Raw genomic sequence first — 22,908 nt, forward strand, 5'->3', positions numbered from 1 at the left:
GGGATCCGTGGATGGGCTTCAGGGGGGTCCGTGAACCAGGCGCATAAAAATTTTGTGGTTATGTGCTTATGTGCATTTTTCTGGAGAGGGGTTCGTAGCTCTCTCCAGATACTCAAAGGGGTCCATGACTTAAAAAAGGTAAAGAATCGAACCACTGCGCTAAGGGCTCACGCACCCACCAGCATTAGACAACCTGCTGCATTAGATTCAGCAGGTGTTACCCAGGCTGTGAGGTGGGCACGTAATGACTGCACTCTGCATCTCGGATTTCACAGTTTAAACTTAAATCTATATTCGGAGCTAGAGAGCCGAAACATATTCGTGCACGAAAAATGAGGCAATGGCTTGATAAAATAAACTAGCGTCAAATGGCTTAATTACCTGTAGTTAGTATAGTCTTACTTCCTATAATTGTATATATTGCATATACTAGTTTCAAACCCTGCTCTGGACAACAAAGATATCATTATAGCATTTATGAATCAAGCAGTTTCCCACTCCTAAAGCACCTAAATATGTAATACCATGAACACACGCGCACACGCGCGTGCATGCGTGCGTGCATGCGTGCGTGTGTATATATTGTAGATATGTTCATGATAATGCCTATTGGAAATACCTGGATATTCGTGTTATACAAGGCATATACGATGGGTATATCTACACTCAGTTTACAGTAGTTACAGCTAGCACCAACACCAACAATTCTGCGAGTACGTACATTCTTAGCTCAGCCATAAACGCTCGACAATAAAGTGTTCACATACTAAATTGCAATCAAACTGAACTTTGTCTCTGTGGTGTAGCAATTTCAAGGAGCATCACTGGTACGTTTATTACATCTAGAGTTCCGGTGATGCCATAGCCTAGCACACACAGTAGAGCTCATAGGGTCTATGTCTCCATGGGTACTGCCGGAACGTACCCTGAACGTACCCTGGTAACTATCTGATATGGTTATGGTTAGGGTTAGGGTTAGGGTTAGGGAGTAGGCGTAGGCGGCTCCCTAGACTCATAAGTGGAGTAGACGAGGTACGGTCCGGCATATTAGAAGTTACCAGGGTACGTTCCGGCAGTACCCAGGGAGACATAGACCCGACGAGCCACAGTAGAGGGAAGTGACCAGCGAGTCAACACTAATGCCGATATCCAACAGAAAACAGATGGTGACATAAATCTTCAGATAACACAGATACTAAAAGTGATGGAACATGGGACTATAGATAGACAGGGATGGGCACATAACAGTGTTGGAAATGGCAGCCTGTCCCCCAACTTAGCACTGGTCACTTTTAAACAAGACTGGCCTATTTATATGGATTTTACCATAGGTTCTATAGCAGAAATAAAAATATTTGGAATCAGTACTGGCTGGGTTTTCAAATTTATTTCTGAGACTACGATTATTTCCAAGTTGTAACGATGGTAGTAAAAATATCAACCAAAGTGAGAACAAGCACTATATTTAAAATATAATACATTAGACCAATTCACAAAAAGCATTATAAGTATTGCCTTTTGTTACAGGTGCTAACTCTACAGTGCACAATTTAAAACATTTAAAAAAAGGATACTTTTCATCTAAAGTAATCACTTTGCTCCATGGATTTGTATGTAAACTGTTCCACTTGAAAAGCTGTATGATTCCGCTCTCCAATCCTACAGCCACCAGATACCTGCAGATAAACCTAGGATTATAGTGGTCATCACTCATTAGAGCTGAAGGGGTCGTTGTCGTATATAATATGTAGTACCCGAGGTGTCGGCGAGTATGTCGCCTACGCCTACTCCCTAACCCTAACCCTAACCATATCAGATAGTTACCTCGGGTACATATTATACGCCATTATACGACAACGACCCTTCGTGCCTCATTAGGTAATACTATGAAGCAGAACCAACGTGTTTTACCTGATCAGTGCATCAAAGAATCTAGAGCACAAAGATTCTGTGTGCTAAGTCGAGGCCATCTTCGCATTTCAATTAATAATTCGTAACTATAATTCATGTTATATGTTTGTATTATTTTACTCATAATTCGTTCATATTATGATAACGAGTTTATATTGTGTTAATTTATGTTATAGTTATTTACGATTCCATCCGTTGTATTTCTAGACGTTTGCCAATATCGGTTTTACAATCTGTCAAATCTTCACCAGGGGGGTGCTTGCCTAGAAATGTTTGGAATTTTTTTAAACATTTTTATACTTGTAGACTGGAATGTGGGCCACAATGCGTTTGCAAGAAATATACTTACTCTTCGCTCGAGCAAAGAACGAAAGGCATGTCAATAGCTGTTATGGAATCGTCTAGTTGCAGGGGGTCGGGGCATGCTTGGACAATACCAAGACAACTGTCTTTCCTTTGTTCCTGTGTCACCTGCCACATCACGACCTGTTTCAACAGCACAAGAGGTTACCATTATGTATAGTTCAAGTCTAAAAACGTATAGAAGTAATCACGTGACTAGAAGTGTATCACGACTAAACATTTTGATGGACAAGGAAGCATTTTATGCACACCACGAAACCTTTTGTATGCTGATATATTAAGCTACAAAGTACAGTGGAACCCCGAGTTGACGCGAATTCGGATATAACGCAATGAGTCGTTGGACCCCTAGCTTTTTTTGCTCTTATATAGCCACGTATATATAACCCCGATTTAGTGCGACCCCGCTTTTCTCGCAATGACATTTTATGGACCCCAACCATCACATTATAATGGGGCTATACTGTATAACATGCTGCTGTAAGCTGGTGTCGGTATAGAAGGTACAATGTTGCTCTGATTGATGGCTAACTAATAACTTGACAGTAAACGTTTTCCATAAGGAAAAACCTATGGCCATTAGTGAGTGTGGCAAATCTACACAGGTATTGCTTACTAACAGTAATGATCAAATTTATGGTAGCCATAAATTGGGATAGCAAGCATTTATGATCCGTAATTCAGGTGCGACTTGCCCAATGGCAAGCATAATATCAAGAGTACATGATAATAGAGATGTACTCTATTATGTACTCTTGATAATATCCATACCCAGCACCCCAAAAGTTTGCTCATGCCAAATACACTGGCGAACCATGATTCCACGGTAATGCCACAAGGTTTACAATTTAAACAAGATAAGGACAGCACTTATAGGTTCATCGCAAGGTAATGGCCTAATGCACAGAATCGACAGAGAAACACCCATACATGGCGATTCAGCTATTATCTCCTTCGATCGCAACTAGTTTTTAGGTACCATATTGTATACGAGATTGAAGTTTTATAGATAACCTACGATTAAAATGTTAAGCCCCTGGAAAACCAATGATTCACTGAAATCAGGCCATTTGTTAATGTTAGCAGTGTGTTTAAGTAATGTTATGTGTTTACCATACCTTCTTATCTCTGGAAGCAGTTGCAAAGTGCTTGTTATCATGCGACCACGCACAAGCCCAGATAATTCTAGAATGTATTCCTGTTTTCTTGTCAGAGTAGCCTACTCTTTCAAACTGCAACCCTACACAAAGCAGGACGCCATGTTTGTTAAACGTCTGACTTACGTACATGGAACTACACACATATATGTGAACAAAATCAACTAGTATATCCGAGAAAAAATGTTTGGTTTATATATTAAGGTGCCACCAGTGTGAAGAGTTACTTACACATGAAAATTGAACAGGATATACTATTAAGGAGAATGTTATCTCAGGCTAGCAATGCACTCATGAACTACCTTGCTCTGACTGTGTTCTCTTGAACAGTGACCAGGTCCTGTCACGTGAAACACTCAGAAGATACCTGTCATCTGGTGAGAAAGCAAGCTGCGTCACTGTGAGCTGGTGCGACCGAAGCTGACACATCTGTCGCCATGACGACGTGTCCCACAGTATCACTGCCGCGTGCTCTGGCTTGGATGCCTGCAACGTTAACAGATGACGTGGAAATGAAAAAATATGCTGATTACTAGATATAATTACTATTATATTATTATAATTATTATTATAATTATTTATTTATATAATTATTTATTTAGTAGACGTGTGAATGTACGACCTTAGATACAAAATCTATATCACTGCATTACCCACTTGAATCCTCATCAAGATTTGTCCCTGATAAAGTAAGGTGAGAGTGAGAAAACAGATAGGTAGCACATATATGATTATGTTTAAGATATAAAAACATAAATTGCATCATTTGGTTTTAGGTACCTTGCAGACTGAGGCTACTATTGTTCGTTCGTGGTTACTCGCAACACTGTACAATTCATAACCATGGCCATACCTGAAACAGTAGGATGATGCTAAACACTCACTACATAATGTTAAGAACATGATATTCTTACTCTATACAATGTAATTATCAGAATCTACAGGACTATATACATTATTACATTGCATATGACTAATTTGTAATATATATTCAGTGGATCGAGTTATTATTAAAATTGCCAACAGCAAAACACTGCTGTCTGAAATACTAGTACGATTGTCTTACAGCTTCTGAATTTCAGGCCACAACGTGTTCTGTAGCAAGTCTTCTTCAGAGGGTGGCTCTGAAATAAACACGGCTCAATCGTGAACTACAGAAGAATATTTATAATAAAACTAAATAAAATAAAATCAATAGAATAAAATTAATAATTAAACATGTAAGACTAACCACACTTGAGTGTAGGAATCTATCTTACATGTGAAAAAGATGACAGTGGAAACTGGGAAATTTAAGAAAACATAAATAAAATTCATGAATAGATCATTTGGAGTTGGATAATCCCACATTCTATTGCACACCAACACGTACCCAATAATCGCACTGGCTTGAAGTATAGTTCTGGATACTGTTCGTTCGGGTGAGGCTGGATTGACAACTCATCATTCACAATCTTTTCTCCAGCAGAGAACACTGCCTTGTTAGACAGACCCAATGCTGGCACGCTTGCACCCTCTGGTATATTCAACTGTAAATAAAGCAAGTGCTGCATGGACGGCACCCATCTCATGGCTACTTCTCTACTGCTGATATATCTACTGTCACTACTACCACGAACACATATACAATGATACAGAGATGTACTGGTATAAATATTTTCATGCTACTACTGCTCTTATCGTAGCAGCGACAGAAAGTTTACATAGGTTTCACGTAACTGACTTTTCTGCAGTCTGTTCCCCTCACGTATAAGTTAGATGTCTATATGTACGACTGCGTACTAGTTTCCTAACACTACTATATTCACCATGCCACGCACATATTTCAATAAAACCCACACAAATAACAATATAATTAACTATATCATTACGTTCAACCTGCTAGGAATTACATAGGGGAGGCTCTGGCAAGGCAGCTGGTTGGCAAATAAATTACTTTTAATTCACGCAAGCACCCCACTACAGACACACATGCATGAGAACATGCACAACTCCCCGAACACTGGCATAGCGACCACTTCTGCCTACTCATGCACACACGATCCACATGCACATGAACTTGGCCTCCTCCAGGGATGCCCATAATCACACAGGCGCCCCCTACTGGTCTGCTCCCTCGCAGAGATATAAACACTATCAGGAGTCTATCAATATTGATAGACTCCTGACACTATTTATCAATCATAGAAAGCGCGAGTTTAGTTTATCCATATGAACGCAAAACTCTTACAAGATTTTCAACATCACGTTGGGCCTCCACGCCCGAGAGTCGGGCCAGGTTCTCTACGAAGTTTCTCGGTGCCTCGAAGGTGCGTAGAACTTTCTCGTCTGCACCCGAGACAAATCGGCAGCGCCCGATCATGGCAATGCTGGTCATGTCGTAGCCATGTACCTGCGGCCGTGCAATCTCGTGCCAGTTTGTCTGTAAATATAGATGTGTGCAGCTTAGATATTGCCACTGCTGTTGCCAGGTCTCACCTGATGTCACCTCGTGCGATAAATCGGTGCTAAATACGCAGATTTCTTAATAAAATAAGATTAAACATTATATTTGCAAGGTTATTGAGTGGTTGGTATTATGGAGATTAAACTCCTATAATGAAGGTAAGCGATCTTAGAGCAGGTGCAGAAGAAAGATACATCACCTTTAACATATTCCACTTTTACTGACCTTTGTTGCGTCTCTGACCCAAGGGGCATGAAGTCTTGTGGTCTGGTCTAGACTAACACTAAGCAAGAATTCTCCTCCCTCTGGGTCCCAGTCTATGTCCGTCACTTCATCGAAATGCCCACCGACAGTTACACCTGGAACCCATTGATCTGATACCTTTGGAAAAATGCAGACACTAATCAGATAAAGATTCTAGAGTTTTTACACGACTGCTCACACAATCACCCTATTAAAAGTGTATGCTAATCTAGGTTAACCAATTTCACAACTATAACAATAATATCATATCAACAATACATGCATTCATGAATTGAAAAAATATGGTACAAATCTAGGAATGCACCTGGTTTTTGTGCCACATGTGTATTGCTCCTTGGTATCCATGTGCCATGAATGAGCATCCATCAGGGCTTAGCTGGCAACCATAAAACCCCAATGTGTTGCCACCTATCTCACCAACTCTCACCTATAACACCAAATACTCACATTGAACAACAAGGACGATACAAAAAATATTAACCTCAAGAATCGTTTTTGGTTGTTAACAAAGGGTACGCTGATTAGCTGTAATAGAAAAATGTAATCAATAATATATCAATCCTAGTTGATTAAAAATATGGCATTTTACACAAACACTGCAAAAGTATAACCTTCTAATAAACCTGCATGTTTCACGCTTTTGGAAATATATTTGTTTAAAAACGCTTTTATAGCCATGATTTAGACACACCTGTGTCCAATCCAAACACACTTCACAAAATACCTGACCATGCACTCAAGTTGAACTGGTCATCATTATTATGAAGAAGTGATGATGGGTTGTACCTTATCAAGCCAGACACCAGTGTCTGCATCAGGTTTCCATAATATAACAGTTTTATCCATTGAAGCTGAGATGAGACACATGGGTTGACGTCTTGTCCCATCTAAAGATGTTAAAATTCAAATAGTATTTGCATGCCTCGAGTAGGCTTAACAGGTGAAAACTATTTCCATCAATACCAACCTATATTCTGGTGAAATCCGCCATCAACAACGATGTAAACATCGAATATAAACAAAAATTGTACGCGGCAATTACCCGTGCAAGTGGAAATTACTGAAGAGCTGTTATACCTGCATACTCCGCCGGTTGCCAATGTACACCGTACACCCAGCCCTCATGGCCCGTCATTACTGCTTCTACGGATACCACAAACGAATATTGTTTTCCTGCAAAGCAAACCAGACTAAGCATGATATCATATATTAATGCATTCTGTTACAATGTGTACGATTACATCAGTGTGTTCATTAGTGTATAAAAACAAATTTGCATAGCTCGTGATTCCTGGTGATATCAGTTAATAATGCATGTACTACTATCTGGTAGATATGAGTAGTAGATCCATGACAAAAACTTTCAATCGAAGATTTTTCATGAAACCTACCCTCATTATCAACAGTGAACATCTTCTCTTTAATCTTGATATCATCTTCATTCGAGACACTGCTAGTTAACTTCTGTTGATTATGCACTTCTGAACATCTGGGAGATATTCGCCACAATCTGATGAAAAAATCCTGAGCACAGCTGGCAAGAAGAAGGTCACCACCATCTGCAAAAAAATGAATTATTCGATGTCTTGAAGTTGTGACCATAGAATATTATAAGCCTCATAATGCTCTTACATAGTAATTCAGTAACAATGTAGGACGAGAAATTGATGCATCCAATCAGTTCGTGCACACAACTATTTGTAATTAATGTATGAATTATCATTTATAAATAAGATTTTTTATATATTGTGATTTTTAAACCCTGTTATAATTTGGTAAACCTGTAAACTTTGGGAAGTAACTCTTACCATCCATTGCAAAGTCAAGTCCTCTAACCCAGTCTTCATGTCCAGCCAGTGACTGCACCTTTATAAACTACAACACAGAATGGCACATTAGCAACCACATAGGTGTTCCTGTGAATATTTAGATACATTAACATTTTTCTAACTTGAAACCTCATATACAAACAAAGGTTGAGTGTATCTCTGATAGGAGGATGAAGCTATAACAACTTACTCAACATTATAATGTGGTACTTTCTCTTAACAGTATGAAATTTATAACCAATAGATCATTATTTCACTGTAATTATTTCTGCAGTTGTGCTATTGACTATCAGATTCCTATCATTCTACTAATTTTATTGAACTTTCAGAAAATATATCCATTTTCTAATAACATTCAATTCCAATGTAAGAAACCAATGTACCTGACCACTCTGTTGAACAAAGAGATGAATTCGCATATCATCACATCCACAAGCAAGTAATGATACTACAAAAACCAAATTAATTGCCTTGTAGCATACAGAATACAATGTGCCACATAATTATTAGAAATAACACAACCGAAAACTAAATGATCCAATTACATAACAGAATGTGTCACATAATTACCACACATTATAGATATTTAAAAGGCAGAATAGCAGGCAAAAGTGTATACTGTTGGCATAATAGAATATCAGATTTATCCAATATCACTAACTATAGTTCCAAAAAACCCTACCTTCTGTACCCGGAAGGGTAGTCAAAGCAACATCCAATGAAAAACCAGATCCAAATGACAACGTCTGGATACATGTAAACTCATCTGCCAACAAGTTGGAAAAATACACACCCCTTTCAAAATTTCAACTTAAATGTGACACCTTACTACAACCAGCATCAATCCAATCAGCACTCAGAGTAAATTACACAGGTCAACTTGTAAAAATAAACTATTTTCAGTCTCACCTGCCTCCCATTCCCGTTCCCACAGTTTTACAGTAGAATCGGCAGATGCTGTTGCAATCTGTGTCTTGGCACATGTAGCATCCTTGATCCGCCAGAGGTAGTGAGCACTTATAGCATTTATGCTTCCGGTATGGCCTGTCAGTGTATTGACTGCGCACAGCTGTACATTAAGATTAACAAGCAGTTGAGTATATGAGCTATATTCAGTCACATTCTCTAATGTCAGTGAGTTTCTAGAATTAATATGTTCTGTTACATAACCCAATGCATGAATATGATACTGAAAAATTCAACTACATTTCCCACTAAAATGTAGTGTCATGGTGGTTCGCACACCAAACTATTGTGACCTTAGCTGATGTATAGTTTTTAGTCATTCATCCATACCTGGCTATTTAACCTTCTCCATACTATTCCTATGCTGTCTGTGGACCCCGAAACCAACTCATCTTCCACCTCTGAAAGGAAGCATAATAAATTGACTCACTTCAGGCTCAATTAGGATACCTAAATTCTATATGAACATGCAACGCTCATCTACTCGCAATTTCACCTAATGCTAGTTATGGAGCAACCACCAGACAATTGTACACTCACTAAGTGCCGAGGCGGTTCTCGTAGACCCCCCCCCCCCACACACACACACACACACACACACACACACACACACACAGACACCTTCTGGTACCACTGACTTAACTAATAATATTACCATCAAATTCTTGTGCTAGATGCTATCCATTTTATTTACCTCCATGTTTTGTGATCCACTGAACACAGTTCACGCGACCTTTGTGGGCATTTAAGGTCTGCACAACCTGGCCATCACACGGTGGGAACTAAAACATTAAAAATGGGGTACAACTATAAGTTAAACTAATTGCAGAATTACCAAGCTGCCACCAGCCATTCACAGGCTATATTCTAGGAACCAATATGGGCAATAGCTTTCCACAGACAAATGTGGTGAATTCTTAATCTTATATGCCAGAAATGATCAACTTGTAATGTCTGTTGTCAGGAGCATGATGGACCACTCTGACCATAACAATATACTTGCAAACTGCCAGCATGGTTTCAGGATGTGAGACTCAGCTGTTGTCCACTGTTAACAACCTCAGTCACAGGCTGGATAATCAAGAACAAGTAGACGTGGTGATCTTAGACTTTGCAAAGGCTTTCGACACAGTCCCCCACAATAAACTGATTCATAAGCTCAATTACTATGGCACAAGAGGGAAAACTTTGGTATGGATTAAAAAATGGTTGACCAGAAGACACCAAACTGTAGTGTTAGATGGTAAACACTCAAGCAAAGTACGAGTCAAATCAGGGGTCCCCCAGGGAAGAGTCCTTGGTCCCCTCCTGTTCCTTGTTTTCATAAACGACATATGTTATGACATCGACTCAACACTCCCGACTGTTTGTAGATGACTGTCTCATCTACAAACCCATCAAAACTACAGGCACTTGAAACGTCTCAAAAAAAAAAAAAATGTAAACACGAAATGTATTTACTACCAAAGTCTAAATGTTTCTCTACTCTATTTCGCCTATTCATGCCGATAATTACACAAACAACATGAATAAGAGAGCAGGTAGGAAAGCGTGATCGCAAAATTTGCTTGACACTCGCTTCATTTCACACGACAACAGACCAAAAACACATCCAACAGCTTCCATCTTGGTATCTATGTGTAGCTAAATGTTCACTTGTTCGAATTCTAACTCTGTTCTTTGTTCTTACCTACTACCGCCAGAGATATCTCATCAAATCCTGCAGGAAATGTTCTCTCCGTGAAAATGTAAAGAGGATGTATAGAGGACGTATCATCCGAAAATCCCTAACGGCGCTACATTCGATCGATCGCTGTAGTCGTGTGTGCGTGACGTCATGCCCGCGCGCATTATGCTTGGCTTGGCAGGCCTCGAAACGGAGGCTCGGAGGCCGGCAGCAGCTCATCCCGGCATGCAATGCACCGCCATTACTCGTGTATAAACAGACATCTCGTCCTCTTAACATCCTTTTTACATTTTCACAGTAAGAACATTTCCCGCAGGATTTCACGAGATATCTCTGGCGGGAGTAGGTAAGAACAAAGGACAGAGTTATAATTCGAACAAGTGAACATTTACTGATTTAGCTACTCATAGATACCAAGATGGAAGCGGTTGGATGTGTATTCGTGCTGTGAAGGTGTGAAATGAAGCGAGCGTCGAGCGAATTTTGCGATCACGCTTTCCTTTCCTACCTGCTCTATTCATGTTGTTTGTGCACAGGGCGGGCGTGCGGTGTACTTGTGTGTTGCAGATGAGCTTTTGACCGGCATTTACGGGTAATTATCGGCAATAACAAGCGAAATCGAGTAGAGAAACATTAAGACTTTGGTAGTAAATACATTTCGTGTTTACATTTTTTTCTTGAGACGTTCCAAGTGCCTGTGATCAAAACTGGATCCGATCCGATATAACATTAACACTAACAACAGTTAGTTTCACTTCTAATTCAGAAGTTTTCTTTCTACTTTACCTTTACTTCATATAAACTAATAGAATTACAACTCCCGTAACATAAAACTTTATTATAACCCCAATGGGCTGAATGCGGAGTGCGATTGCAACTGCAACTAATGTAACAACTCTCGCATGCTTTCTCCATGTTGTTTACCACAGGATTTTAGATGCATCCGAAACGCCTTTGACGACTGCTGTAATGTAAGCAATGGAGATGTTTGGAGTCAGTCTAGAACTACATGACTTATGTCTGTGCACTGCCATCTAACGTCAGTTTGGGAAATTATTGAAAAGCGATGCGATTGATTACCGCGCGATATAATTAACGTAGTATTAACATATAATAGGTATTAACAAGTAATTAACATATATTAAACGTAGTATATTAGTATATCAATGATACATAAAAAAATCTGCAGGTAAATGCGTGGATATCGAAACGAATAAATCCGATCTTTGCACCGATGTTAGCCGAAACGTTGACAAGTGCGCGTTGATTGGTCGCGGTATAAAACGTCACATAACAAGTTTTAAACTCAAGCGGCGCTAAAACATGTACGATTTTTGCTAATTTACCGAGTAGAACACACGATAGAGGCTATAATATCGCTTTACAGTTTGTGTGAGAAACATCTATCCATTCAAATGAATCGACAAAAACATTACAAGCAACGGTCTGAAGATGATATGCGAACAAAGAGAGTGGATCAAAAGTCTGAAATTAGTAGACGACAACGTGATTCATGTTTGACACAGCGTCGAAATGTTGGGTCGTCACTGATGGAAGAAGATCATGGAGCGACCAAAGAAAATGTCGACCAAGGTGAGTTAGTATTATTACTACTGGATACAATAATGTAACCCAACAAGAGTACTACTAGTAATAGTATTACTATTAGTATTAGTAATGCACAAGTAATTATTTTTGATTAGTTAAGTTTAATCCAATATTTTTGTCATTGACATTGTGACATTGAAGACTCACATTGAATTGTGCTGCGACTGCGAGTATCAGAGTATTATTCTGCGAATGTAAGGTACTAATTGTAGTTTAATTGTACTACTATTTCAAGTATTTGTACTTGTACTTCTTGTAGAAGACGACAAAACATTAAGTTACTACCTACTACTACTAGTTAGGGTACAAGTAGCGTTTACACACCCATGTCGTGAGTTTGGTTAGGGTTAGGGTTAGGGTTTTTAAACCTGGGGTTGTCAAATAGGAATGGGCCCTAGTTAGTTTCTATATAATTGCATGACTACCCTGACAATGTTTTCTTTTCGTAGGACCTACTAAACAGCAATCAGGAATAATGGAAAGGCTGCAGCAATGGAAAATTAAGCGAGATGCCCAGAAGCGAACAGAAGCACATAAGCAACGACCTATTTTTAAAGTTGGCGCAATAACATATCCTCCCCTAGGCATGGGTTTGAAAAGTTCAAAACCAGAACCACTACCACCAAAACATCCAGCCAACCCTCAAAAGGCGAGACTACCAGCTATGGCAAACAAAACATCTCATCACCGAAATAAAGGTTGAGTATCGTCTAAAAAGCTGTGTCAAACAAAAATTATCGTAGCTAAATTATTTTATAACAGGAAATTAATAAAGCTTATATTAGCTTGCACTTATAATAGCAGTAGGTAAATAAAAGTGGCAGGTGATCGGACTGTTCCAAGCACAAATCCTTTATGATAATTTGATTTCCTTGCAGAGCCGAAGCCAAAACAACGCACCTCGGCACGTCTCATGCAGAAGGTGAATAAAGTAGAGCTGGTGCCTGCCAGAGTTACTAGGAACAGGTCTCGGCAAGCGACCAAGAAGCCAGAGAGAGCCACCATTGCAAGCAAATCGCCTCTGTAAGCCACTAAGCTAAATAGCATGTGTTAATCCTCGATTAGTTGTCCTTGCCTTTATCTCTGCCCTAAGTTTTGTTAAATTTTAACCTTTCTAAAAAAAATCCTTTGCACCATTCCAGCATGATTGACTCGTGTGTCATTTCTACTAAATTGACAAAGTAAATGTTTCAGCAATTCTATAATAATTGCATATCATTGTTTCCTTGATTTAATTTAGCAAACTTGTCAGTCAAGTACAGTTCAGCCAAAAAGGATTACTGAGAGAATACTTGTTTCTGAAAAATCATTCTTTATCAGCTTGAGTTGTGTGACAATTAAGCTACTCAACAATGGTTTTCAAATCCGCTTATACTCTGTCTCAGATTGTTTTATTTTATATTTTCACTTGTATTCGTATTGTGAGAATGCAGTGAAGTGTTGCGCACAGCATCGTCATGGCGATTACCCTTCTTCATGCATATTTATAACATCTCATGCGTTTATTAGTGTGGAGAGTTCGTCGGCGCGACGACCGGAACCCGATACGACGCACGTGTCGTATCACCGAGGCGAGACGTCCTTCGCGCCGGCGGATTTCAACTTCACATTCGGCACCTCGAAGCCTTTTGCTTTCGCCCCGATGACACCCACCTCAGCAAGCAGTTTTTTGGTCCCATCCACGAGTGATAGTGGCGACGCCAATGTCACTACAAACAGGCGGTGAGTGAATGCGCGATTCGTACGGGTCCTAGGTAGTCTGGATAGTCCTGGAGAATTAAAATGTTATATTCCAGGCCTGGGATGTTTTAGGCCATCCTTAAAAAATTATGTTTGCTGTCCTCCGACCAACCCACGAAAATAGCCGCGACCCAAAAGTTTTTTTTTACATTTTGGCTTCCATATTTTTATTTATTTTTTTACATTTTTCATAGTTAAGACTGAAACACAAAGCATGTCATGCTGTGTGGCAAACATGAGGACAGACTTAAAATAACTTATGCCTTGCAAAAAAAAATGACCTACCTACCTACCCACTCAAAAAATCATGGGTCGGGGGACAGCAAACATAGAATTTTTTGATGGCCTTAGAAAATGGCTTATGGTCTAGCTTGTGGGATCATGCTGAAACGAGCCATCCCATACAGCACGTTTCAATGTGTTTTTTGTTTTTTTACACAGGTGTTCTACACCAATAAGTGAGGTTAAACGAAACCCACGACTTGAGCCTGTTTTACCCAGTGTGGTGTCTGAATTGAAACTGGAAGCAAGTAATCACAGCACAGGTAGTGTAGAGTGTTCGTATTTACTCACTGCCACTAAATATGTAGATGGGTCTTCTTAGTTATATCAATTAATTAGGTATACAATTGATTCAAGACTGGCATGTTTAACTTTCTCACTGCCATGTGCTATAGTTTATTTGGTAAATTACATGTTCAGAGCAATTGTGATCAATATTTAAAACTAATCAATAATATATCATGTACTTAGTTGTGTTCTCATATTCTTCATCTAACATGAACATGTTAAACCTATGTATCGTTTATAGAGAAACCAGATCCATCTCCATCGGGCGGCTTGAAACAATCTAGCCAGAAACGAACAAAAGGTAACAAACTAATGTTGTGTAAAAGTTGTATTTTATGTAAATCAATATTTTATTATATTTTAATATATATATATATCAGGAGTTAATGAAGACAAACTTTGTCTTCATTAACTCCTGATATATATATATATATTATCAGGAGTCTATCAATAGGAGTAAGACAGACTAAAACTGGCAAACTTCAACATTTAGTAGCCTTATAAGGCCACCGCACACCAGCCGATTTTTACAAACGATGAAGCGATGAAGCGATGTAGGTGTGCGGGGGCCTGAATATGCGAGCTGAGAAAAAAATACAATGCGTCCAAGCGAACAATCAAGCGAACAATGCGAATTGAGTGTGGAAATTTACACAGCCACTCGCACACGCTGTTCAATCTTCCAAGATCACGCGCACACCACAAAATCGCGTCCAAATAATCAGTTCAAAATCAAACATGTTTGATTTTGGAACGATCACCCGATAAAAATAAAATCGTCTACAAATGAACGCGCACACCTACATCGCTTCATCGCTTCATCGTTTGTAAAAATCGGCTGGTGTGCGGTGGCCTTTAGTCTACCTATGATTTATTGTGTTTAACTCAATAAACTTGAGCTCAAGTGTTACCTTAATCATTAAACTAATTCCGTGTCTAATCGTTGGTCTCACAAAAATGACAAATCGGGAGATATCGGTTCAAACGTACAATGTGGTTTTAGCAATTTATACCACATTGTAAACAACAGTGGACCGAACTCAGCTGAAACAACGGGCAACGCTGTTGAATCGCCCTCTACCGCAGAGCAATGCAAACTAGCGAGGTTCGCCAGAGATTTCGGAAAGTTAAAAACGACTTGTTGTTGTATGCAATAAATCATAGGTAGACTAAGGCTACTAAATGTTGAATTTTGCTGGTTTTAGTCTGTCTTACTCCTATTGATAGACTCCTGATGTCATTACTGTCATTCAACATAGCCTATAAATAACACCAAGTCGTTTTTAACTTTCCAAAATCCCTGGCGAACCTCGCTAGTTGTTTGCATTGCTCTGCGGTAGAGGGCGATTCAACAGCGTTGCCCTTTGTTTCAGCTGAGTTCGGTCCACTGTTGTTTACAATGTGGTATAAATTGCTAAAACCACATTGTACGTTTGAACCGATATCTCCCGATTTGTCATTTTTGTGAGACCAACGATTAGACACGGAATTAGCTTAATGATTAAGGTAACACTTGAGCTCAAGTTTATCGAGTTAAACACAATAAATCATAGGTAGACTAAGGCTACTAAATGTTGAATTTTGCCGGTTTTAGTCTGTCTTACTCCTTATTGATAGACTCCTGATATTATGTTTAGGATTTATCATATTTATTCTAGAATATGTATTCTATATTTTATTTTTAGGATATTTATTTTAATTGATTTAATTAGTAGGGAAAAAGTAATTAAGCAACTAGTAGGTACCAAGATGTGTAGGCATCTTGAGGGATTTCTCATTTAGGTAAGTGAGTTGTGCAGTACGCTGGGTTTATTGACTGTTACCAAACATGGAACTTCTCAATTACTGTTACTTTCTGTCTCAGATTCCAATTCAAAACAACGCAAGACATCATCTGTTCCAATAGCCGACGAAGACGAAAACAATTCGGCCAAAAAGACGCGCCGCCACGTGGCTGTTGCCACGGTAATTGAGCAGTCTGTCCTGGATGCGGACATAATTGTCCGGGATGCGGACATAATCACGCCTTCCAACCGAGTAACGAGGAGCATGGGCCGTTTCGTCAGCGAGTGCCAGCCTCGCTCCCTCACCCCACCCCGGGGGGTGCATCAGTCTGCCGAATCCTTAGAGCTTCCTACGCAGAATCCGCAGAGCAGGAGTCGCGGCGACGATCCTCAAACTCCCGCGCCTGTCAACAATGGTCCGACCCAGCCGCCAGGGGGCGCCACTGAGAAGGCGGTGTTCAAGACGCCGCACCTGCCCTCCGGCAAGAAGACTCCCTTCTCCGTCGTGCGGGCGGTGAACCGCACCTTCCCGATCGGCTCGAGTCCGTTCGTGACGGTGCGCCCGCGGTCGGCCGGCCCGCGTTGCTCCAGCAGTGACTTGGACGAGATCACTGACTTCTCTCCGGAGCAGCTCGACTTTGCGGAGGCCGGGTGTGACCTGGCGGGGAGGGAAACGGACTGTGTGGAAATCGAGGCGCGTTCGGTCCAAGACGACGAACCAGAGCAGACGTCCGTGCCGCTTCACCTGCTGAGGCACGTCGGTCAGGTGCTGCCATCTGTCGAGGAATCGCCATGCGAAGTAGAGGACAGGAGCAATGGTAAATGATAGTGATGTCACGATCATCGGTTGAACAGTGGCTTGAACCAAGCGCTTGGTTATCAAAATCCATAATCAATTTCATCGGGAAGGAAAAAAATATTGAAATAAATGTAAAACTTGATCAAGAAAACTTGGAGAAGTGATGAGAATCAGAGATATCATCGCTATTTTAGTTCGGGAATCACCCGACATTCGCCGTAGTTACTTCCTGTTGAGGGGCTAAAGCCTAGGACACACTAGGGATTTTAAACGCTGGCTAAACAAGCACATATATGCACACACGTACATGCACACGACGTTACGCACACGCAGGCATTCAACACCCCGAGTAACCGATTGTAACCGATCATCGGTTACTTGGGTCCAACCGATGATCGATTACGAAATTACAACCGATTGACAACACTAGTAAAAGAGTAACTCACAGTCGTATGTGATAGTGCCATAGTAGTACAACGGTCGAGTGTAGCGGTGGTAGACCGAGAACACTTCATCATGTGACGTTATCATGTTATAATACATGGTGTTATCAATATTCCCCTGATTTTATATAATTGTTAATCGTTTGTGTGACCTCATGGGAAGTAATTACAACGTATTAGGGTGTTGTGTATAATTAGATGTTTATGTTTCCATAGCTGTGCATGTTCATAATCAGTGAATGTTTATCAAGCGAATTTTGGTAAAGTTATGTTCACTAATATTACATGTAATATGTGATATGTGATGAATGATATGTGAATGAAATTATCCAGGGTCTACTACTCACACAGAGACAAGCAGGTCTGTCCAGTACTTCAAGGACTTGTTGGTCTCAGAAGCGCTGCGACTAGAGGCACTCTGTCAGCATGCAAATGATGTGTACTGTGCTGTGACGGATCTTAGTGAGGATTGTACGTACCTTCTCTGTGACAATCTTCTGTGAGAGATCTGCATTCCACCTCATTTTATTTTCTTCACAGTTTGCTGAAGCAGAAGGTCATTCACTGTTTTTCGTACAATATATAATTGTACAATTCGTAATGCTTCATTTCGCTACTATCTGCTTTCTGGCACTATTAATTATCGAGGATACTGTTTGCACTCTCGGTGTGAATGCCTAAATATCAAATATAGTGGTATTTTCTGTTTACAGTACAAGGCCAGATTAGAACTGTCGTAGGACAAGGTCAGCTGCTGATGCAGCAACGGTTCAAACAGTTTGCAGGCTTGCTGCACAATTGCGAGTTTGGACTTGGGGAGAAAGAAACTACCTGTGGTGACCTACAGGGATTTTGGGACATGATATATTTTCAGGTAGAATTAGGGAATTTTGTTATAATGAGCTAAATTGTTTGGTTACAGACAAACTATTGGCACTACCATCATCACACATTTCTTAAACTATCAGGGGCCTGTCAGAGATGAATTTACATTTTTGTTTTAGTGATAAAGTGATTTAGTTTAGTGATAAATGTCCTGTAAACACTGAGCACATCATCATCATTTCATTACTATCTTCCAGGTTGAAGATGTAAACGAAAAGTTTTCCAATCTTGAGCAATTGCATGCCAAAGGATGGAAGAGTGAGACACCTAAACCTAAGCTGCTGCCTAAAAAGAAAAAGGTAAAATTTCATAGATGTAGTTTGTTCTATTATTTTATACACTGAAAACGTGTTTCCGCTTACATCTTGGTTACAAAAAGATTGGTTAGAAAATGATCCCTGCAGTATATCGACAGAATAAGGAGTAAATAAAAAACGCAATTTGTATTTTTTCCCTCCTGAAAGTGTATATACTTGTCTATTATTAATCAAACAAATTAATTTCTTTGTTTTTATGTAAAAGTCTTATATATTTGAATTCGAATGCTTTGTAGTTACTATGAATGTGACAGGACTTGTTGACACCAGCCTGCAAATAACCTGTGCATTCAGTCATGAAAAAGTAAAACTATACTTCCCAAACCAGTTTGCAAAATGAATCGAAATTCATGAATTGCAGTGCAAGGCGAATCTATCTCGGCAACCTTGTTAGTTAGGCCATACGTGGCTGCTCCCAGTCACCCCAAATAGGGCTATGCCTGTAGCAAACCACCTGTCACATCATCTTTTCACGGGAAACACTGATTTCAGAAGACTGCTGGCACGCGAACAGGAGCTGCTCAGAAGGATAAGAAGGCCAGTGCAGCGTCTGTGGCTGCACGAGCGCGCATCGCTGCAGCGCGCATCGCTGCAAGGCGTGAGAAGAAACAGGAGCCTGAGCACGCTAATGAACAACCACGTACGTGCATTTCCTTGTTGGCCACCAATGCTTGTGCATTGTCTGCCCGTTGCTAACCACTACTGTTGTAGGATTACTCGGAAATTCTCTAATCATTGGCAAGGAATTATAACGTATATATATATAGTCTACATCAGTAAACTAATACAAATTACTTGCGAAATTCTACCTGACTGCAGTTTGCAACTTGGGAATAATTACAGAAATATTTTGTTAAAGTTGTGCTTACAAAGCACTGAAGCTCTATGCACAACTGTTGCCAAGATTATCCATGTACTACAATATGTTGTTATTTCGAAACATGTTATGATGTAACACATAATTTATTTACTCAGCTGAAGCAAAGTCATCGCCATACTCCCCCTATGCGCAAGTGGCCAAGGAAAAAGCAGTGCGCGTGTCATCAATGCAGAGCCCTCGGGTGATGATGGTGCTGGCCTCTCACGCACGCTCATCCATGAGCCCACTACCAATGTCAGCCTTGAGCAGTCTCCAAAACTCACCTCTTCATACTAGCAATCGGATGGAAACTCCCTGCAAAACACCTACCATTGCGAATGTGGTTCCCCCTTCTGCAGGTGTGTATGTGCATCCCTTTGAGGCTCTTCATGGATTATATTTAATTCACAATTTAATTCATTAGTTACTGTTTAGTGTTTTTTGTTACCTCCGCCCAATGGAGTTGGAGGAGGTTATGTTTTTTAGCTCTCGTGTGCGTGTGTTCGCACGCGCGAGCCAGCCAGCGCAGCGAGCCAGCGAGCGTGTACATGTGAGCGAGCAGCAAGTTAGCGTGTACATGTCAGTATGCTGGCGTATATCGTGGGTTATTCGTGTGTTCGTGAGTCGTATGGTGTATGGCGCATGTCGTTGGCGGAGGTATGCACTCTCCGTGAGTGCACTCTGTCTAGTTCTTTATGTGTTATGTGGACCTGGGAAGATGATAGGACGCACAAATGTAAGTAAAGATGTTCGTCGTAGAGATTTGAAATCAAGTTACGTGATTCTGTGCATCATATCTGATTACGATTTAAATACGGCAGGCAAACACTCTGTCAACGGGTCACTCGAAATGCCCAAGTCGGCAATGAAGGATCATCGTTCACCTTACTCGCAAACTCTGCGCCGGTCCGTGCGCATTATGTCACCTCCTGCTCATACCACAAGGGCCGGATTGTCGCCCGTTCCAGGTACACGTTGTTAGCGTGTTTCACAAGTGGTTAAAAATTCTCAGATGCTTTAGTTTAGGACTTATAGCTCATATTAATTTTCTTTTGCGGGCTCTCATAAATCGCAAGCAGCGTACTGTTTAAGAAAAATCCCCATCTTGTGGAAGTGGCAGTGGTGCATGATACGAACATGTTATTAATTGTTGCATTATTCAAGAATTGTAAATTAACAATTTAAGTACTCGTGTACTATTTAATGGTTTAATTCCGAAATAGGTTTTACGACCCCGGACAGTAATACGGATACCGACGAGGATGCAGAAGTGCTGAAGAAATTCCCGAACCTGAGGATCGGCTTCACACCCAAGCGCTTCTCGACAGAGAACCAAGTTCCACTGTCGCCCTTATCCATGCAGAAGGGTGGGCCGCGACGCAGCAAGGTAATAAATGATCATATCATGTCTTGTTACCTCTCCTTGCTTTAGGTACAGACAGCCGAGGCAGTGCAACATGTCAGAATTGTCCGTTGCTTTCGATTAGGGCTTTGTCATCTGTGATTCAGAATCACGATCATGATCACGAATCAAGAGTATTTTATTGCACTACCTTTCTTTCCAATTTGATGATAAATCATTACCCTTGCACAGCCGTCTGTATTCACATCCCATTAATGTGTTTATATGTAATTAAAACGTATTTGCTTAAATATCTGAAAATATTTTCTTGCATTTTTAGAGATTAAGTCTCTTGTATACACCAAAGAAACCTGATGATAAAGAAAACCAAGGCATCGACCACAATGACTTGATGTCGTTTGACTCACCGATGGCTGTTTAGAAAGGTGTTTATTAATTATTATATGTAAATATTGCATTGTTTACAGTGCTCTTGTGCCCGTCGGGTCTATGTCTCCCTGGGTACTGCCGGAACGAAATTAAATTTGAAAACCCAGCCAGTACTGATTCCAAATATTTTTATTTCTACTATATAACCTATGGTAAAATCCATATAAATAGGCCAGTCTTGTTTAAAAGTTACCAGTGCTAAGTTGGGTGACAGGCTGCCATTTCCAACACTGTTAACAGTGTTATATGCCCATCCCAGTCCATCTATAGTCCCATGTTCCATCACTTTTAGTATCTGTGTTATCTGAAGATTTATGTCACCGTCTGTTTTCTGTTGGGTATCGGCATTAGTGTTGACTCGCTAGTCACTTCCCTCTACTGTGGCTAGTCGGGTCTATGTCTCCCTGGGTACTGCCGGAACGTACCCTGGTAACTTCTAATATTCCGGACCGTACCTCGCCTACTTCACTAACGCCTCAACGAGTCTAGGGAGTCGCCTACGCCTACTCCCTAACCCTAACCCTAAGTTACCCTAACCCTAACCCTAACCATATCAGATAGTTACCAGGGTTCGTTGCGGTATACCAGACCATACCCAGGGTACATTCCGGCAGTACCCAGGCTGGAAGACATAGACCTTATGAGCTTCTCGTGTTACCCATATGGTTGCATTACTGTCATGTTGTTCGCCATTTTCTCTGAAATTATTAAAAACGTATAAATTTGCAGAAATCCTACAGGCTGCTTTTGCAGGCACCTGATAACGGATTTATCCCCTAATAATTATAAGGAACGATTATACGAAACTGCATGGTCCTTTCTTGCTTATAAGCATAGAAGAAGGCATAGAAGCATTTGTTCCCATTTATTTAGGTTTTCATGGGCATGTGATGGGAGTGACTCAACAGATTTATCATAAGGAGATTTCATGCATGTTTTATTCAATAAATAGTTTGGTTTTATAGACAACGGCATCGCGGACTTTTCATTTTCAGTGTAGCAGATATAGAATTCATGGTAAACATGTAATTGAAAGTTATTCATCGACAAAAATAGTCTTTTCTTATCTTTTCATTTGTGGCCAGTACATAAGAGCAGTGCCCAAAAGTAGTATGTAAGCAAGTTACTGTATTCTGAAACACATGTTATAGTGCAATCTTAGCCATAAACATATAGTAGGTTTTATTTTCATTCATTACAGCATGTTGAATGTTAGACAGAACTTGCATAGTAATATTAGGTTAGAGTTATCAAAATGTGTTTGTGTAAAAATTGCTAAAAATATGTGGTGCGAGTAGTTTTTATTGATACCTGTATTCTCTTTGTTAATCATATCTGTAACCACATCGATCTGTAGCAATTTCTATATATAATTATGGATAGTACCATTTTTCTTTTCTGTTCACTTCATAAGTGGTAGTCAATAGTTACTACTTAGTAAATATATACGTATAGTTAAGAGCTAATAAATACCTTTATAAGGTATAT

At 40.1% G+C, this 22,908-nt stretch overlaps 2 protein-coding genes across 4 annotated transcripts in view; one reads left to right on the forward strand and one right to left on the reverse strand.

The window, feature by feature from the left end:
* LOC106806426 (elongator complex protein 2-like) overlaps positions 1-11,538 on the reverse strand; it is an 18,019-nt gene extending 6,481 nt beyond the window's left edge. Inside the window, exons 1-20 of the mRNA XM_014808354.1 lie at positions 11,410-11,538; positions 9,631-9,718; positions 9,267-9,337; positions 8,880-9,039; positions 8,653-8,736; positions 8,354-8,418; positions 7,950-8,016; positions 7,533-7,700; positions 7,219-7,314; positions 6,928-7,028; positions 6,446-6,568; positions 6,103-6,258; positions 5,662-5,853; positions 4,804-4,960; positions 4,498-4,555; positions 4,212-4,284; positions 3,734-3,917; positions 3,393-3,514; positions 2,261-2,397; positions 1,526-1,676 (exon numbers count right to left, since the gene is read on the reverse strand). Coding sequence (XP_014663840.1) covers positions 1,526-1,676; positions 2,261-2,397; positions 3,393-3,514; positions 3,734-3,917; positions 4,212-4,284; positions 4,498-4,555; positions 4,804-4,960; positions 5,662-5,853; positions 6,103-6,258; positions 6,446-6,568; positions 6,928-7,028; positions 7,219-7,314; positions 7,533-7,700; positions 7,950-8,016; positions 8,354-8,418; positions 8,653-8,736; positions 8,880-9,039; positions 9,267-9,337; positions 9,631-9,718; positions 11,410-11,538 — 2,382 coding nt within the window. The remainder of the gene's footprint in view (positions 1-1,525; positions 1,677-2,260; positions 2,398-3,392; positions 3,515-3,733; positions 3,918-4,211; positions 4,285-4,497; positions 4,556-4,803; positions 4,961-5,661; positions 5,854-6,102; positions 6,259-6,445; positions 6,569-6,927; positions 7,029-7,218; positions 7,315-7,532; positions 7,701-7,949; positions 8,017-8,353; positions 8,419-8,652; positions 8,737-8,879; positions 9,040-9,266; positions 9,338-9,630; positions 9,719-11,409) is intronic.
* Positions 11,539-11,894: 356 nt separating this feature from the next.
* LOC106806437 (guanylate kinase-associated protein mars-like) lies at positions 11,895-21,884 on the forward strand. 3 transcript variants are annotated; one of them, XM_014808366.1, is made up of 15 exons: positions 11,895-12,216; positions 12,681-12,929; positions 13,110-13,254; positions 13,741-13,953; positions 14,413-14,516; positions 14,783-14,842; positions 16,406-17,143; positions 17,901-18,038; positions 18,281-18,441; positions 18,650-18,751; positions 19,265-19,409; positions 19,745-19,987; positions 20,450-20,596; positions 20,852-21,015; positions 21,311-21,884. In XM_014808366.1, the coding sequence occupies exons 1-15, from the start codon at positions 12,039-12,041 to the stop codon at positions 21,410-21,412; spliced, it is 2,889 nt and encodes a 962-aa protein (XP_014663852.1). In that variant the 5' UTR covers positions 11,895-12,038; the 3' UTR covers positions 21,413-21,884. The 3 variants fall into 3 exon arrangements, with proteins under 3 accessions (XP_014663852.1, XP_014663853.1, XP_014663851.1); XM_014808365.1 differs by having other exon boundaries at positions 11,896-12,216; positions 19,262-19,409; XM_014808367.1 differs by lacking the exon at positions 20,450-20,596 and having other exon boundaries at positions 19,262-19,409.
* Positions 21,885-22,908: the final 1,024 nt, after the last annotated feature.

Source organism: Priapulus caudatus, unplaced genomic scaffold, assembly GCF_000485595.1.
Source record: "Priapulus caudatus unplaced genomic scaffold, Priapulus_caudatus-5.0.1 Scaffold160, whole genome shotgun sequence".
Lineage (NCBI taxonomy): Eukaryota > Metazoa > Priapulida > Priapulimorpha > Priapulimorphida > Priapulidae > Priapulus > Priapulus caudatus.